Source organism: Canis lupus, chromosome 36, assembly GCF_011100685.1.
Source record: "Canis lupus familiaris isolate Mischka breed German Shepherd chromosome 36, alternate assembly UU_Cfam_GSD_1.0, whole genome shotgun sequence".
NCBI classification, from domain to species: Eukaryota; Metazoa; Chordata; class Mammalia; order Carnivora; family Canidae; genus Canis; species Canis lupus.
The window spans coordinates 7,245,540-7,264,831 of NC_049257.1; the positions used below are offsets into that span (position 1 = coordinate 7,245,540).

The following is a 19,292-nucleotide window of genomic DNA, read 5'->3' on the forward strand; positions in this document are numbered from 1 at the left end:
GCATACCCATCCAACTCTTGGAACAAGTTTAGTTACTATATTATCTTTTGTTTGCTTCCTGTTTTATACTCTTATTATCAGAAATTGTCAGCTAGGAATGTTAAAGCAATTTTATGTTTAAAAATCTAAGAAACATAAATCTTACATAGATTTAACAGTTCTTTTTTTTTGTGTGTGTGTTTTTTTTTTTTTGATTTAACAGTTCTTAGTATAGTTCTTTTAGTTTGTAGTTTCTGTGTTAATAATACAGTCTCTGAGCTACTTTGTTATTGTTTAGTACTTGCCATGCATTTCAAGTGCTATAAATCTGTTTCATATTAGTTCAAATTAAACTTTCAATAAAGATAAAGGAAAAACTTTTAAAACACTTCCTGTTATCTATAAGAATGTTATTTATTGACTTTTGATTCTGAAATACTTTTCTCTCCCTAGTCTAATGATCTTTGGTCATTCAACAGATACTTAACACTACTGTGTGACAGGCATATACTGGAGGCCTAGTTCTCTAGTTCCCTGTTGTTAATGCCAGTTTTGTACCAGCAAATGCAAACTATGACTTTGTATAAGAAGCTTTTCCATAGCTCATATATTTTAATAAATTTAATATGTTCTTATCATTGTAACTTCCTAAAGAAGTTAGGATTGATTATGGTGCTAGATATTCTTATAGGTCATAGTTGATTCCTCAGTAATTATTCTTAGACAACTAGTAAGCTGATTAATAGATATCCATTGCCGCTTTTTACATTCCAAATACTCTATGCAGTTTTTATTCCAGATTAAACACAGGTCAGTGCATTGTGATGTTTGGGTTTTTCAGTTTAGTATGCTGTGGAAGAGTATTTTATGATTTCAAGACTGATAGTGAGGAGGATCAGTGAGGAGGAAGTATATATTTTGTAAAGCTAGTGATTAGACTTTTATAGATAACAAATGGCCGTTTTTGAAGGAAAAATAACACGAATGATAAAATTTCATATAAAATGCTTTCTTTGGAGCTTTTGATTTCAATAAATATTTATTCTGTACCATATTATATGTGCCAAGTATTCTGCTGGGGAATGGATATTTGGTGGCGAATAAGACAAAAACTTGCTGTCAAGAAACTAAATCTAATAGTCTTTTCTTGCTTTTGTGTAAAGAGAAAGTGTTACATCAAATAGCTTGGTGATGAAGAGTACTAGCTTTGGCATGCTGTGTATGTACAAATCATAGTGGTATCACTTTGCTAGTTGTGTTATCTCATTTAATTTATCCAAGTTCTCTGAGCCTCTGTTTTCTCATGCATAAATTGTGAATATTAATGCCTATCTCTTGGTTCAGAGGCTTAAACAAGATAATTTTTCTAAATATTTAATTGAGAAGCTCAATAAAAATACATAAAAGTGATATACAACCAAGTATTAATCTTTACATATTATTCTTGCAATAATGACCTTGCCTAATGAGAGATAGCAGTTTAAAGCATATATTTGCATTTTTCTTTGAAGATGATGTTAAAGTCACAAGAAATGTATGTAAGTCCCTTATCCACCTGCCTTACCACTTTGTTAATTTGGTTGAGCTCTGACTTTTAGTCTGTAAAGCTTTTTATTTCTTTCCTTTTTGTGGAACTCTCAAGAAGCATACCAACTGTATTGCTTTAGTTTGTGTACCAGAAAGGAATCTAAAGCACTTGTTCATTTTATATAGGCTGCGTGAGTAGCCACCAGATACAGTTGGTATTCTAAGTTGGTATCAGACCAGTGACCCAGAAGTGAGTCTCTTGTAGCTCATTAACAGTCTAGTTCAGTTTTAAGTTTCTTGTTTGTTGGTCTAGAAATGCCTGTTATGCAGGAGTGTCAAGATTCTAGGGGTATTGCTACATTTATTTATTTATTTATTTATTTATTTATTTTTTAATATTTTATTTATTTATTCATGAGAAACAGAGAGAGAGAGAGAGAGGCAGAGACACAGGCACAGAGAGAAGCAGGCTCCATGCAGGGAGCCTGACGTGGGACTCCATCCCGGGTCTCCAGGATCACGCCCTGGGCTCAAGGCAGATGCTCAACCGCTGAGCCACCCAGGTGTCCCGTATTGCTACTTTTAAAAAGAGATAATAATATTTAGTATAACTGTATACTTTAAAAAAATTAGGAACTGGGATGCCTGGGTGGCTCAGCGGTTGAGCGTCTGCCTTCGACTCAGCGGGTGATCCTGGAGTTCTGGGATCGAGTCCCACATCTGGCTCCCTGCATGGAGCCTGCTTCTCCCTCTGCCTCTGTCTCTGCCTCTCTCCCCTCACCCCCTCTCTTTCTCTCTGTGTCTCTCATGAATAAATAAAATCTTGAAAAAAAAGAAAATAATAAAATAAAATCTTTTTTAAAAAATTAGGAATTTTCCTAAGGAAATAGATATCTTTAAATATTTCTCCCTAACATTCTCTTCTCTTTTCTTTTCCTTTTGTAACTTCTACCCCCCAATGAGAGTCTCGAACTCATGAGTCCAAGATTAAGTCACATGCTCCTCTGACTGAGCCAGCCAGGTGCCCTCTCCCTAATTTTCTGTCGATGTTTTTATATGTCAAATATCTGTGGATGCCAAATTTATAATTCTGAAGTAGTTTGGGGAGTAACCTTTTCTAACTTTAACACCGTATTGCAGTAGCAGGACTCTGCTTTGTTTACCAGGTCAGTTGTGCTCCAAGAAGCAGACTCCAAAATGGGGTTAACTATTCAAGAGATCTATTAGGGTAAATACTCATGATGGATAAAGAGGACAAGCAGTACAGGTGTGACCCTGTGGAAGGAGAAAGGGAGGGTAGAATTGGAAATTGGGTGGAATTGGGAAGATAGGTATAGTATCAGACTATACAGCATGTTTCTGAGAAAGTTTCAGTCAGACTGATGGGAAATCCTTGAGACAAAGTTGCCCTGGGGAGGAATCCTTTATTTGGCAGGAATGGCTAGTTTCTAGTACCCCCACTTTGCTCAGTCTTTGGCTGGGAGCAGCCCAAAGGAAACATGACCTGGGGTGACCTCCCAGAAGATCCAAAGGTGTAGCATGTGGAGGTGGTGAGTCAACTACGCTCTCTGCAGCAGGTTCTGTTGAAAAGAGGTCTGAGCTGGGCAGCTCTGTGACTGCCACAGTTAATAACATTAAGAACTACAGTGGCAGATATACATGTATTTCATGTAATCTTATCACCAACTCTGCGAGGTGTCATTCATGAGCAAATGGGGGACATTGAGAGCGTAAATAACTTATCCTTGGTTGCTGAGCTAGCCAGTGGTAGAACCAGAATTGTAACTTAGGCAGGATTCTGACTCTAGTGTCTCAAGTATTTAAGTACCTATATCAGACTGACTACATGCATACCCTAAAAAATTCTGCTGAACTTTACTTTGTGAAAGTTTTATGAATCTAAAAATGTCTAATTACCTTTTGCCATACTAGTTTCTAAAGATCCGTTTGTTTTCATTAAGCATACATGTTCAGAACTTGTGGCTTTACTGTTTGAATTTTGATGCATGTCTTCACTTGTCAAAAAAAGTACATTATGCTAGTTACACCCCATCCCCCTTTTCTCCCAGTATATTGAAGTTGTACTACAGATCTCTAGCTACAGTAAGCAGTTCTCCAAGGATGAAGAAAGAAAATGTACATACACATAGGAATTTCTTTTCCAGAGCTAAAATTGACATTTTATAAATAATTTCCGTGTTGCAAACTTGAGACTAAGAAATCACAGCAATTCAGTGATATGCATTTGGCATGAGTCAGTTTTAGTTCTTAGTGCTTTTCATTGGAAATGGCATAAAAAGTAAGATTTCTTTGAATTTTTTATGCTGTGGGCTTACAAGAGACAGAAGATGTTTTTCTCTTATAGATGCCTGGCAGTGCATGGCAGCAGAAGTAACGAAAGGGTCACAAACCCCAGCAGTACTTCCCAGGTCACATGCACCCTTAATTTTTAAAGAATCTAGAAACACCCTAAGCAGTTGATAATAGGTCATTTCTAGGTGATAAAGGGTATTTGATACGGAGTACTGCTTTTCTTTCTACACCTACCATTTTTTATAGTCATTTAGAGACTTTGTTTTTAAATATGTAACCACTGGTAACTGAATTACAGCTCTCTTCTTTTTTTGATATTTGATATTGATTTCAAGGTCTTAAAATTTTTCTTTCAAGCTTTGTTAAAAAAATCATTTCAGTTTATTTATAAGCACTTTCTGCAGTCATTGACTTCAATCTAAGTGCAATTAGAAATGCCAGAGGCAGCTACTGTTAAAAAAGATAGACAGAGATAGAGAGGTTATAATTATAGTAACTACTGCCAAAAGTGTTTATGCATTTTTCTTTCAGACACCTTTGTATTAAAGTAATTTGAAACTTGACAATATAGCCTCCTTTGATGTAAAAATTGGGAAACATAGATTGGTGCTTTAGAAATTTAGTCTTTCAGTGACCTAGCAGTTGATATAAAAATATGAATTTGAAAATAAATAGCATATTGGGTAAACTGTACTGTACTCATGAAAGGAGCCAAAAAATTATGGATTAAACTGAATTTGAAAAATAATTACAGTTTTGAGTCCTAAACCAGATTCATTATTAAAATGAAATGATAGGTCCTTGACCCTTGGGTGTGCTTGGAATAAATATGGAACACAGTATTGTTTTTAAAACTATTTTGCTTTTATAAGCTAAGACAGATGTACAAAAAAGATGCAGTTTTTATTTTGTATTGGCAGCTTCCAAATATTTAGTATCTATTTCCAAGAGTTGCAATTAGTAAAGCAACCATGGTACTGAAATCTGCACATCCCACAAGCTAATTATATTTGCAAGGTCAGAGTGAATACATATTTTCAGAAAAATAAAGGGTTATATAAATATGTGTCTTCTACTTGGCTGTTATATCACAGTTTGTTGATCTGGAGTATAATGTGTACAATTCACAAATTTGTCTGATAACAGAAAGTGGTGTGTGATTGTGTTTATTTTACTAACCAGTATATTCACAGCAATCACTTCCAAATATCTCTCCAGTAAAGATGTGTTAATTACAAAACAGACAAGGTCTTCTATTATATTAAAGCTACTAACAAGAAGACAGCAGGAATCACACATGTAAATAGCATCATCAACCCCTATTTTAGTCCTCTGTTTTGATCTGTGAGTTGCGCATAGACCAAAGGTGCTATTAAAGACTGAGTGTATGAAATAGGCAGCATTATATGAACAAAATTTATTCAACAAGAAAACAGACCTTTAACATGAATTTAACAAGCCTGAGAAATTATAAACTATCATATGCTGCAGATTCATGCAGTGATAATAAACAAAAAAGGAAAGTAAGAGGTTTCCCTAAGCTAGCCAAACTGCTAATGGTTTTGTTATAAGCTGTCTACTGTTGCAGTGACCTCTGAAAAGTCTCAAGGCACTTGTACCAGAAAAAATTAAATGGTCAGGCTGGTGGATGGAGATACAGTGTGGATTCAGTGTGGGATATAGGACTTCAGCATGGAAAGGAATTATAAAAGTCTACCATCACATTCCTGAAAATACTCTTTATACTTTTGTTTGGAAGTTTTTGTTATTACGTATTGATGCAGTAGTTTTTGTGCAAAGTTTTTTGGCTAAATTACTATTTGGATTTATAAGCTATAAACTGGACTGGTTTAGTGTATGTATACTTTAAAACAAACTGTTTAGAAAATTTACCTAGCTCCAAAAATGGATTCTTTCCCCTGTCCCCTTCCCTATACCTTAATTAATCTTTGGGGGTTCCTTGTGCCAGTATACTGTATCTAAGATTTCCTTTCTTATCATGGAGTGACCACTTTGCTGTCATTCTGTTGCATCATGCTGTAAATACATAAACATGGAGAAACGCCTTCAGCTTAAACACACCTCCAAGTGCTCACCAGGGCTTTTTCTTGAATCTTACTGTGGCATAATTAACACCTTCTTCACCCATTGCTCATTAGTGCACTGGACATTAATGAGTCTATTTTGATAGGTTGCTCTAAAGAAGGAACCTGCTTATTCTCACAGTGCAAAAGGCAATTATAAAATTGTACAGAAATTGAAATGTAGACTATATTGCCATATTTATATTTTTATTGCGTACTAAATCTAATTTTGGTTTGCAGGTTGTTGAACATGTTAGTTTCCTTAAGACAGTTGCTATAGCAATGGCAGCAAATTCCTTTAATCTTGGTGTAGTTAAAGTATTCTTTTCTATTGGCTATCATATTGCTACTCAGGAATCATCAATCTAAGCATGTCATTCACATAGGCCATCATTTAATACTTAAACAATATATTGCTTTTAAATCTTTTTCTCATTTTTTAATATAATTTATTTTTTTTTAAATTTTAGATTTGTTTCTAACTGATGATAATACCTACTTAGCTGGTATTTTCATTTCCTTTTTATGAGGTTTCACACCTGCTTATAATATTCCAGAGAAATATTATGGAGATTTTTGCATGTAAAATAGCTGCCTGCTGTTTTAGTTTGAAAGTGTTTAATATAAAACAGTATACAGATATTTTGTTGTGGTATATGATGGAATTTTCATAGTTTTATAGGATAGTTTTTTTCCTGCAAATGATTTTATTGAAATCTTAAAATGGAATCAAAATACTCTAAAATCATTTGGGCCAAAATGATGCTTTGCTTTTAAATTTACCCGAGTACTTAAATACTGGAGTACTTAAATGGCAGTGTTTTAATTTTTTTTTTAATTTTAAAATTTTTAAAGATTTTATTTATTTGAGAGAAAGATAGCAAGAGTGTACCAGGGTGGGGGGGAGGGTGGAGGGGGAAGGAAGGGTAGGGAGAAGCAGGCTCCGCATTGAGCCAGGAGCCCAACGTGAGGCCCAATCCCAGGACCCTGGGACTGTGACCTGAGCTGAAGGTAGAAGCTTAACTGACCGAGTCACCCAAGTCCCCTCTAAATGGTGGCAGTTCTTAATCCTGCGCTTACTTATTTAAGTTACACCTATCTTATTCAAATGGTCATTTTTCTCCTTTTGCTTACATCTTAATTTTATTTTATGTGCTTTTGAATAGAAAATTTTACTTCTGTATTTTTTAAACAAGTGTTTGAAATTATTATAATATCTGATTAAAGCATGTCTGATATTAGTACCTATTTTTATTGTTTCATGAAAATAAATGATTAAAAAATCTAAGTACAAGCAAGAAGTATAAATGTAGGCCATATTTATTTTTATATAAATGTGAAAGTTAAGTCTGAATTGCAGTTATTGTATAAAAAGAAAAAGGAGTTTTCACAGACTATTAAATCATGTATGTTCTGGGGATAGTTGGTTTTATTTTGAGGCAAGAGGACTCTGGGGAAATTCAAACTGTTAGAAATAAAAGCAAAACTCAGAGTTGATTTTTTTTTTTTGGCCTGCCAGAGTGGACACTTGTAATGAATGCTTTGGTATAAGTTTGTATCCTTTGTACTGTTTGTTGACCCTTAATGGTAGCCTTTGGAAAGGGTAACTTTTTTCTTTCTTTAGATCTTATTTAGTATACAGCATGTGTACATATACAAACAGATTTTTCAGACTTGATTAGATTTCATTTGGCTTAACTTGAAAATAAATTTGATTTTCTGCTTAATTATACTTACTCAGCTATACGCAAACTACAAAGAAATGGAAAACAGTCTAGTTGATGGTAGGTTTTATAATGTTAATAAATCACGGTTTAAGTACTTTTAAGGCAAATCTAGAAAAATATATTATTCTGCTTTAAGATTTTTTTTATGTGACAGAAGTATTGAATTTATTCTCTAGGCAATTGATTTAAATTCCCAGAAAGAAGCATCTGTCTTAAAGTCCCAGTGCTTGCTTTATATAAAACTTTACAACATTTAAAAGCTTTGACGAGTTTTTTCAAATCCATGATGACGAACAGAAAAAAAGTGTTAGGATAATATATGATTCTTGTTAAATCTCTTAATATATAAGAGCTAATAGATGATACTGTATCATATAAGAATTTGGACTCTTTTTATACAGAAATAGTGAATACACATAGAAAAAGAAGGGTACCTATTATTACTTCCTTACTATGAACTTATGTTTGTCTCATTCTATACCATGTTCCTGGCTTTTAAAGCACAGATGACCTTGGTTTTCTTGTATTTGCCTCCTCCTATTCTTGACAGTGGCTTGGATATTTAAGGCCATCAGACAAGGTATAAAGTCTTTTATAGTCACAAGAAGTAAAAGGTATCTGACTAGAAGAGAATACGTGGAGCAAGTGCCTTTCTGGCTGTAATTTTGTTGTCATTTCAAGTACTGTGGTAGTATAATTGATGTGACAGGGCTGGGCTTTACATGTGGTCCCTTAGCTTGTGCTCACTTTCAGTTTTAGTTTCTCTTTGTCATTCATTTTGATTAGGTAAAATTTAGGTGACAAACATATGCACACCAATGGAGGCTGTTTGGTGTGGAAGTTTAGTAATGATGTATTTCAATAATAAAGATGCAAAGTTAATATTTTTCTTTACTGCTTCATGAAAATTGCAATAATTGGTGTCACCTTACATTACAAGATAGAGGGTGGTGTGCTGATGGCACAGTCAGCAGGAGGTTCTTTTTTATTAATATTATAATTAAATGATTTTCTGGAAATAGGCCAGAAACAGATGCAAGTTGATCATGCCTGTCCACTGTTGCTTGGCATCATCACTTGCTTTTTTAAAAAGAATTGACCTGACACCTTATTTTTACAGGTTGTTATTGATGCCTTCAGATTGATCAATGCTAATATGATGGTCTTAGGACATGAACCAAGACAAACAACCTCAAATCTGGGTCATTTAAACAAGCCATCTATCCAGGTAATGCCTGTTTTTTTTTTTTTTTTTTTTTGTATTTGATAATGTGTTAAAACTCTGTTTTACATTTTAAAGCCTATTATAAATGGCCATTTTAATATCTAATACTTAGCATTTTAATTTGTTTGCAATTAATTTTTCTTGTGCTTGAGAAGATTATGGAAACACTTCCATAAGTTAGATTTGCTCACTTATGAGTCTGTTTTTAGTGGCCTCTTTAAACTTACCTAACATAGTTTGAGTATACCCTTTAAGGGAGCATATGAGAGCCTTTTATCTTGAGAATACCTTATGGCTTTGCATGGTTAACATTGTAGTAAAGGACTAATACAAGTTTTGGGTAGAGTGCATTAGGGGATATCATTATTGATTGGTTAGATATTTCTCATGGCATTAAAAATGGGAAAATTGGTATACTTTAAGAGACAAACAATTCGTAAATGGCACTTAAAATTTTCTGCCTTTTTAAAATTTAATCTCTACATTTAAAATGCATCCAATATATATCTATATTATTACTTTTTATTTATATCTTTTTCTTTCCAATAACATCAACCACCATTATTACAGTTATGCAGTCATTTAATATCCTCCCAAGCGATTAATGTTTTTTTTGTATCATTTACATGTCTCATTGTTTTTACACAAATCTTTATTGTCTGCAAAGATTATTTTAAATGTTTTTTAATGTACCACAACCTGTGTCTATATAGTTAATTGCTTCTCTGAAGATTAATTAAATGGACAGAAATACCATGTTTGGTTAAATAGAACACATAGGACAAAGACATTATAGTAGCTATTGCTTCTTGCCTTCTGAAGCCTGGCTCTGTCATATGATTGTCTTTGGGGAGTTGTGGCTTTGACAGTTAAACATGGTTAAGCGTGGGTTACACTCTGATAACTTTACACCTTTAGATGCTTACTTTTACAGCAGTCATTCATCTGAAATATTTGTCAAAGTGAAACATTTTGTTTCTAAGGATGAGGTGTGCTGCTTTTAAATAAAATTGTTTTATAAGTCAGGAAAAACTACAAAGTTTAATGAGTATGAAATAAGCTACCAGTGTTTTTGATTGGGTACAGACAAGCCCATGCTTGTATGTTCCAGGAGAATATATTATTGGACCTGTTTAGCCTGTGATAATGACCTTTCTTATAAACCCCCATAGTATCATACTGCTTCATTATTTTTTTGCCAAAGGTTAAGTAGCATCTCACAATCCAAGGTCATTGTGATTACTACATGGTATATTTCTGCCAGAAGTTTTTTGCTAATTGCAACTCAACAGCCACCTGTTGCTGATTTCATCTTTTAAGTGTAAACCCTGCTTTTTAACTTTATAAATTGAGCAAAATCAATATTAAAATTTGTTATTTTTTCTCTAACAGTCCAGTTTTATTTTTTAGTCCTACCTTATGAGTCTGTAACTTAAGGTGGACCTTATAGAGCAAATTCCAAACCCAAGTTAAGAGGACCTAATAGCTACATCATTGTTTTTCTTTCATTTTAGTTTTTTTTTTTTTTTTGCCTTCTAATTAAAATTTGTAAATATGTTTATTTCACAGTTTATGTGGTGCCCATCAGAATGACCTCTATCTGGGTGCTTTATAGTTTTAAGACAATTTCAATACTAAAATACTCAAATAGGACCAAGCCAACAAGTAATAGAACAAAGCCACACTTTAAAACTATTTCTTAGTTTTTTTAAGGCAAGCTAGAAAGAAAACAACCCAGAAGAACCTGAAGTTAATATTCATAATAGAATTTTAATATATGTTAGCAGAATCTTGGACTCAGGGATCAGAAGCCTTTCTGAAAGGGTTTTATTTTGAAGGTTTGTGTTAAGAGAGGCCTTGTACCTAAACCAGCTTTTTAATAGTAGAGATAGAAATCTGACAGCAACCATCAGCACTTATGCTGGTGATCACTATTGATTTTCTAACACTGATTTTTTACTATTATAGTAGTGGGGGAATTATTATATTGTAGACTACTGTTTAATAATTTGAGGAAAGTTTAAAACGTGTTAAGAAAAAGATTATAAAATAGGATATACAAGTTCTTCTCTTTGCAAATACATGTTTTATAATCTGTGCCTATCTATCTATACCAAGATGTTAGTATTGATTACCTTTGGTGGTGGGATTATGGAATTTTTTTACTTATTTTTCCTTTTCCATATTTCTTAAACTTTCTACAGTGAAACATATATTACAGAAAATTTTATTTTTAAAGCACTAAAACAGTGTTGGAAATATCTACCACAAAACAAAACTAATAGTGTTTACATTAATATTCAGGTTCTAAGTAAGAGAAGCCATTAATAACCCTGAAAGGGAGGCAAAAGTATAATGCTTACATTCTAGACTTTTGTTTTAATATATGAGACTTAGTATTATTTTGTACTTAGAACATTTGACCAGTATCAAATGTATAGGATTGGTGATTAACAAACATTTATTTTAGTAACTAAACATTTTAAACCATTTCACTTAAAAACTGTTCAAAGTATTCCAGATCCTTATGAGCCATAGTATAAGTAAAGATTGGGTTGTCAACTGCTTAGAAATTTAGTAACTATTGATGCACAGGTGCATTGTGCAAGGACTGTGAGCCTCTGAGTATAGCCCTGGGTACAACTGCATTGTCTAACAGAGTTAAGCTATTTGAAAAATACCGTTTTCAGTGCTTAATGAACAGTTATAAAACAGTTGCCCTGGAAGAAACCATTGTGGTCATTATGTAGATGAGAGAACAGAGAACCCAGAAAGTTCGTAGGCTTTGTAGTGAGTTAATGTAGGAACTGGTATTTATAATCTAGGCTCCTGGCTCTTTATACTATACTTGGGAACTTAATTAATTAAATAATTAATTTAAGCATAGATAATATATTAGTTCAAAATTCAACAGGTACAAAAAGTATTTAAGTGGAAACTCTCTTCTTTTGCCTTCTGCCCAGTTCTCCACTGTAGAGGGAACAACAAAACACATTTTGTTTCTTTTCCGAGTTATTATACTTATATGAAGAAAGCTCCATTTAAAAATATGATCTAAGGGATATTATTTAGCTCCACATTTTCACCTTATTATCAGTGTGAAATAATATAAGACAAACAGACTTATCCTTGGATCTAAATAAACATGCTTTGCTTTTTTAAAAGCATGGAACTTTTTTTTTTTTTTTTTTTTTTTTTTTAACCTATCAAGAACCTCTAAAAAGGTTATTATTGGGCAGCCCCGGTGTGCAGCGGTTTAGCGCCGCCTGCAGCCTGGTGTGTGATCCTGGAGACCCGGGATCAAGTCCCATGCCAGGCTTCCTGTATGGAGCCTGCTTCTCCCTCTGCCTGTGTCTCTGCCCCTCTCTCTCTGTCTCTATGAATAAAATAAAATCTTAAAAAAAAAGTTTATTATTATTAAACAGTTCATAAGCCGTGTATTTTATAATATGCCTGCTTTTCCATAGGAGTGAGTATATGGAGATGCAATTTTAACTTCTTCTCAATAGTCTGGGCAGTATCAATGAAATATGATGAGGGTAGGTTTTAGTTGCTTGTAGTTATTTGACACAGTCATTATATAAGAAGCCATTTAAGTAAAAGATCTTATTTTAAGATCTGTTGTTAGCAATCCCTTTACATAAAATATGGTTTTATACAGTTCATTCCAACCTGATAGCTGACTGCCTCTTATTAACTATTTACATTTTTATTCCGTTTCTACCACCTTTGCTCATCACTACTGTTTGTTTTTTAAGATTTTTAAAAAATTTATTCATGAGAGACACAGAGAGAGGCAGAGGCATAGGCAGAGGGAGAAGCAGGCTCCCTACAGGGAGCCCGATGTGGGACTTGATCCTGGGACTCTGGGATTACTCCGAGCCGAAGGCAGATGCTCAACCGCTGATCCACCTAGACATCCCACATCACTATTGTTATAAGTTTTTTACTTTTCCTTCTCACTGTGATTTATGCTATAATGGTTTAGCCAATCTGAACATTCATTGGGATTAAGTATCTGGTCTCTCAAAGATATATCTAGATCACATGAATGAGTAAATACAGTAGGATAAGTCATTCAAATAGTGATTGATTTTGAAGTTGATTTCACTGTAATGATTATTTGTAGACTTAAGTGTTTTGGATTTGTCATACTAACAAAATGACGAATTTCTACAGATTGATTAAAACAGCATAGAAATAACCAAGAAGTTAATCAGCAGGATCTTAAAACTCCCCTTTGTCTGTGGTCCTCCAAACCATCCTTTATCTAAAATAGGCCCTTAGACTGAAAATGAGTACCAATCTAGGCAGAACTTCCTTCTTCAATGATTGGCAGGGTTTGAGCAAAGAAAACAAGGGTCAGGATATACAAGAAGTAAATAAATAAGCCTCACCGCTTTTAGTGAATTTAAAACATACTGTCCTAGAAACAGGGCTATAGAAGGTGACTGGTTTCCCAGGTCAGCCACTGAAAGCTTATTTAGCCCACGGTATATAATATTATAGAAAAGAATCAACTGTTGCAAATTTTAAATAGCCAATTAGTGTGAATGAGTTGCGAACAAATCCTGTTTTAATGAAGAATTGCCTGAATTTTCCTAAGTCCATCATATGTTTGTTAAGTGTAAATTAAAAAGTTAAGTAATGATATTTTAAGAAATTTCCTAGCTATATAACTTTCTCCTTGATCTGCCTGACATGCTATGGCATTTGCTAGTATATTCTGCTTAATTTGCAGTTTGACTCCTCCAAAAGGTTAGTTCTCTCTCTTGATAAAACTAATCTTCTGTTTGGCATATGCTGCCTCAACTTGTCAACTAAATTGGTTAATTTGAGAGAATTTGTTATTCACCAAGGCTGTGTTTTTTGGGCTCATGTAGAGGGAGGCCTGTACTTGGCCAATTTACTTGTGATTTGGAATGTACTGGGGGTACACAGCAGGTGAGTAAGTGAAATTGGAAGACTGCTTGAGGATATCGTTTTATTTAAACTTACATATTTTTAAAATAATTACACCTGCTGATCTTTCATGCTGCCCATGTTAGTCTTAACTGCTATTATCTAAATGATGTCATTAAAAATCAAGTATAGGTAATTGCCTTCAAATACCAAACTGTATCTATTTGAGCAGTATAGTTAATCTCCAGAATGTGGACTCTGGGCCCATTGGCTTATTTCTGTATTTATTAGCCATAGATAGCCCTTACTAGCTTTATGGCTGCTATGGAGAATTATGCAGTTAGGGCATTGCACAAAGGTGCTTCGATGAGGGGGCAGTTAGTAACTGAAATCTAGTGCAAGTTTCACTCTCCAGTCAGGCTTTATCCACTGGGAGGACTAGGTATCTTCTCTAATTCTTCCACCCAGGGGATACACTTCCTAATTTACGTAAATATGAGTACATATTAAGGAAAACCTGGATTAATTCTACTTGATCTGCACAGCATTTCTGAGCACTGAAATTTGATTCACTACTCCTGATGATTATTGAGATGGATAAGGGTTTAATAGATATACTTAGTACTTTAATTTTGTACATCAACCATTTTATTATAGCAGATGTTAGGATAGGAATGGATTGTTACAGATACATATCTAAAATGTTACAAGTACTTGGTGGAGTGATTTTTTGCTAGCAGAGTTTTAAAATAAGACTGCCTATGTTTTGTTTTTATCCTGATCCTTTAAAGTATAAAGACTTAATCCAAGAATTTCTGAGATACACTGTAGCATACTACGGTAGAAAAAACATGGGCTTTGGAGTCAGAAATACTTGGGTTCAAATCCCACCTTTGCCTTGCTATATAAAACTGGGACAAATTAAGATTTCAGTCATATTTTCTTCATCTATCAAAATACAAATGGAATCAGCCTACCTTACTGAGTTGTTAGGAAGATTAGAAGACCTAATAGGTAAAGCAGATACTGGATACTCACTAAATGTTTCCTCCTTCTAGGCCTACTTCTTTTACCTCAACACCTTAACGCCTTTCGCTATAAAAGTCCAATAAATAGAGAGTGGAGTGGTAGTTTTGGTTAGCTTTATCTTCATATTTGAGCTAACTGTAAAGCCCTTATTGTTTTTATACTTGTTGAAAGTAAGTCCAAGGTGTATTTCTGTACTATCATGTCTTTCTGGGTTGATAGGGTCCCCCAGAGTACCATTCTGAACCACATTTGTACATCTGTTACCAGAGTTCAATATTTGAGCAGCTGTGAATGGATTTCATCACAGGCAGGGTTATTGTTTCTTAATAAAGCCATGTCATTAGCTTAAATTTTTATTATGATCTGCCTGTTTGTCTTAGAAGTCAAGTGCAGTGGAAAAAATTCTGGTTAGTGAGATTGCCTGTCACTGGATAAGATCATGAAGTAAATATAAATAGACCCAATAAAGAACCAACTTCACTTTGTTAATTTGGAGACATATGTGGGACACAATTATTTGAATCTATTCGAATTGAATTAAGAAAAAAGGGAGATCCTACATTAAGTCATGGGTGAAAAAATAAGTGTATTATTATGATTTTCTTTTGAAGTAACAAAGTGCCCCCCCCGATATTGTAAAATCAGACTTTTAAATTATTATTATTTATAAATTATGAATAATTAATTTATAATTTAGATTATGATGGGGTCAGACCCTATCTCTGACTCTGAGCAAGACTACTGAAACTGTTGAATTTGTGCTGCTGTGCATGATATTTTGAAGAATATATGACCCATACCTCTAAACCTCACTTCTAAACTTGTAGTGAAGAAAAAAAATAAATATTTTCATTTAATCTTTATAGGTTAAAGCCTTTTTTTAGAAGATAAGTTTGGTCAATGGTTTCAAACTTATTTTTTACATGCAAAAATGTTAATTTGTCCTTTATCTAATCATTTATCTAATCTTTAATCATTTAGGCATTAATTCATGGACTAAACAGACACTATTACTCCATTACTATTAACTATCGGAAAAATGAACTGGAACAGAAGGTAAGTTAAAATTTTTATATTAGAGAGAGGGGGGAAATCCTTTTTCAGACCATTTAAACTATTACCTAGTATATTTGAGTTTGAATTGTTGATTTCTTTCATTGATGTGTTCAAATATTTTTTCATTCCTAATGAATTATGGGAACATAAAATAAAGGAATATTTTATTGGACATATAAGATATTTTACCTTATTGGTAGGTGCTAGAATAAGAGAATAAGTAGGAAACAAACATTTCTGTTTGATTTTATGATTAATTACAAAAATCTTCTCCTCATTCTGTGTTTTTCTGATTATCTTTTTCCAATAAAATGCCTTTTTGGAACTTTCCAAATTTGAAAGGAATAAATGAGATTGTAATTGCGTAGTACTTAAAAAGTACCTTTTTTACATAGGGTAAACTAAAGGTGAATCAAAAGGGAAATTTTAATCAAAAGGTGTTTTAGATATTTAAAGCTAGATTCTTATCGCTTTTTATACTAGGCAGTTTTTAAATTTGGTTACCTTAAAAACTACCTAGTACCTTGGTGGGTTAGCATTCTTTTGTTTCTACTATTTTAGAATTATTTCAACTAATGCCAAATATTTTAAGTCTGCCTCTTGCTTTTTGAAATTACAATCTGAACTGCTTTTTTTTCTTTACTATTACAATTAGTCATCTTCCAAATTAGCTTTTTGTATTTCTCTCTGATAAAGACTTAAAATAATTTTTAAGAACATCGAGTACTATTGCTAGCCAGTAAGTTTTGGTTCCTATGTGATTCTCAAGTCCAAACAGGGTAAGTAATCAGTAGTAAATAAGACCTTTCTTAACTGATCGAAACTGTTCCTCATAAAGATGCCTTAGAAGGGGATTCTAATACATGAGATGCCTGGGAAGTAGAATAAGTTGAGCTGTCCATATTGCCTCGTCTTTCAACCAGATGGCCTCCATTTTTAATGTCATTTATATATTGTGGGGAAGAATGTACTGTATAAGATTTTCATTGAAAGAAGAATTCTGTTTTGTTTTTTTAAGTTTTATAAACCATGTTTTAAAAGGTCAGAGCCACCAGTAAACTCACCTTGAGCATGATGAGGAGTGAGGGTCTACAGGAGCCCGCCCGTTTTTTCCTTGGCCCAAGGGGGGACACAGCCATAAAGCTTTCTTCCAGCTGCTTGCCTATGTCCCAAAGATTGTATCTACTGTGATAGATTTAGTTGATAGATTGAAATATATTTTTAACACTTATTTTTAATTTTTATAGAATAGGTACAGACCGTGAAAAGGATCACCAGTCAGATACAAACTGAAAAGTTTATTCACGTACATAAATACTTTATCAGTCTAATATCTGTTTGGAAATATCTGGCTGGTTAAATCAACCTTTCCCCCTTTTTGATGCCCCTAAAATTTAGCTACTATTCTTGGCATAAAACATACACACATAAATACCTATATAAGTTAATTAATGATATGATTATGCTCCTAGTAGCTCAGTTGAGGAGCTTTTTTTTTTTTTTTGAGGAGCTTTTATAGTACCAGAAGCCCTGCCTTTACTCTTATGCCACCAAGCTATATACTTACCTTCAGACTTACTCAAGGGTAACAATGGAATCCTTCTTTATTCATGATAGGAATATCCACATGCTCTGTGAGAACTTTGCTTTTGAAGTGGTAGGAAAATTCAGTTCTTAATTATAGGTACCTTTATAACATATATAGTTGCAGCTGCACCAAAATTTCCCAAAGATATATTTTCTAGAATACTTCTCAGTGGAGAAGATGAAAAGCAAAGAAATTGGAGTTACTTGTGCAGGCTTTTTTCAGTTTTTGGTAAACTACTCTTGTCCCTCTGAGCCCCTGAATGGGAATGTAGGAATTTGGAGCTTTGTGTCTTGCGGTCTCAGGTAATTTTTGACATGCAGCATATTCTCTAGCATACAAAAAAAAAAAAAAAAAAAACTTTGTATGACATATAACTGCAAAACTCTAAGCAAGTGGAGCAGTTTTTCTTAACTAAACTCGACACTTCTAGCTGTATCTTCAGATCATGAGTTGTGGATCTCACAAAATATACTGGTTCTAACAGTAAAAGCAACAGCTATTTTTTGTTTACAAAATATTTTTCAGTCTTTTAAAGAAATTCAATTTCAACTAGAGAACATTTATAGAGTTATAAGTCTAAGAAAAACTCTCTTAAGACTCTAAACTTGAAAACCTAGGAACTTCAAGAAAAATATACTCAGGATGAGTCCAATTTGAGAAACAGTGAACTAAGGTGTTTAATTCTGTGATCTGATTCCAGTTTGCTGATTTGATTACAGACTGGACAAAGTTGTGATTTCTTAACCAGTTTCATGACTTTTCATTCTGACAGTAATGAAGTTTTCATTTTAAAAATTACAGATTGAATACTAGAAAAGAAACTTAGAGAGTATTTAGTATGAGCCCTTACTTCCTAGATATGTAAATTGAGGCTCAGAAAGATTTAAATGAAGTTATTCAGTAAATGAGGCATTTACCTCCTTACCATGGACTTCGAAAGCTGGGCTATGGGAGTATTAGAGACCTTGTATGTAACATAGTAGCTTCACATACTCATTCATTCATTTGTGCATTCAACAAATGTTTATTGAATGTCTGTTATGATATATAAGGTATTATTGAATCTACATCTTGGTGATCTTAAAATCAACAGGGCAAAGCTACTCTTTTTTTTTTTTCAAAGTGAGAGAAATGCAATAATAAATTTCAAGTGTTGATAGTATTTTAAAAATAATAAGGCAGGTTAAGGGAAGACAGATGTTTAAGATAGTATGAGGTGACTTTTTTATACAGGATAGTGGGGAAAGGCATCTATCTCTAAGGAAATGAGAAACATAAACCATGCAAAGATAAGGAAAATAGCCTTTGAGGCAGAAGGACAGCAAATACATGGTGTTAGAATACTCCTTAGGTTTTATTAATATAAATTTAGGTGAATCCTTATTCAAGTTTAAGTTAATAAAATTCAATTTTAAGCTCATTAATTCTGAAGGTTTTTTGGTGAAATTGTTTCTTAAGACAAATGAAGGAAGTATCCTCCATACAGGAAAATAATTACTTTTTCTTTCTTTCTTTTTTTTTTTTTTTTAGATGTTGCTAAATTTGCATAAGAAGAGTTGGATGGAAGGTTTGACACTTCAAGACTACAGTGAACACTGTAAACATAATGAATCAGTGGTAAAAGAGATGTTGGAATTAGCCAAGAATTACAATAAGGTGAAAGTTACTTCCAATATTTGTTACTTATAATCTTTGGAATACGTATGATTAGATGCCAAACATGGCATAAATATATATATATAGTTAAAAATAGAGTGGCCTGTTTTATAGATCAGATTAAATATTTTGGACTTTGCAGGTCATCCAGTCTGTTGGCAGCTATTCAACTCTGCTGTCATAGTATAAAAGTAGACTTAGACAAT

The 19,292-nt window shown here is 33.4% G+C and overlaps 1 protein-coding gene across 2 annotated transcripts in view; it reads left to right on the forward strand.

Annotated features, from left to right (window-relative positions):
* PSMD14 (proteasome 26S subunit, non-ATPase 14) overlaps positions 1-19,292 on the forward strand; it is a 102,723-nt gene that overhangs the window by 70,089 nt on the left and 13,342 nt on the right. For both annotated transcript variants that reach the window (XM_038584652.1, XM_038584653.1), the window contains exons 8-10: positions 8,751-8,858; positions 15,768-15,842; positions 18,961-19,086. In XM_038584652.1, coding sequence (XP_038440580.1) covers positions 8,751-8,858; positions 15,768-15,842; positions 18,961-19,086 — 309 coding nt within the window. The remainder of the gene's footprint in view (positions 1-8,750; positions 8,859-15,767; positions 15,843-18,960; positions 19,087-19,292) is intronic.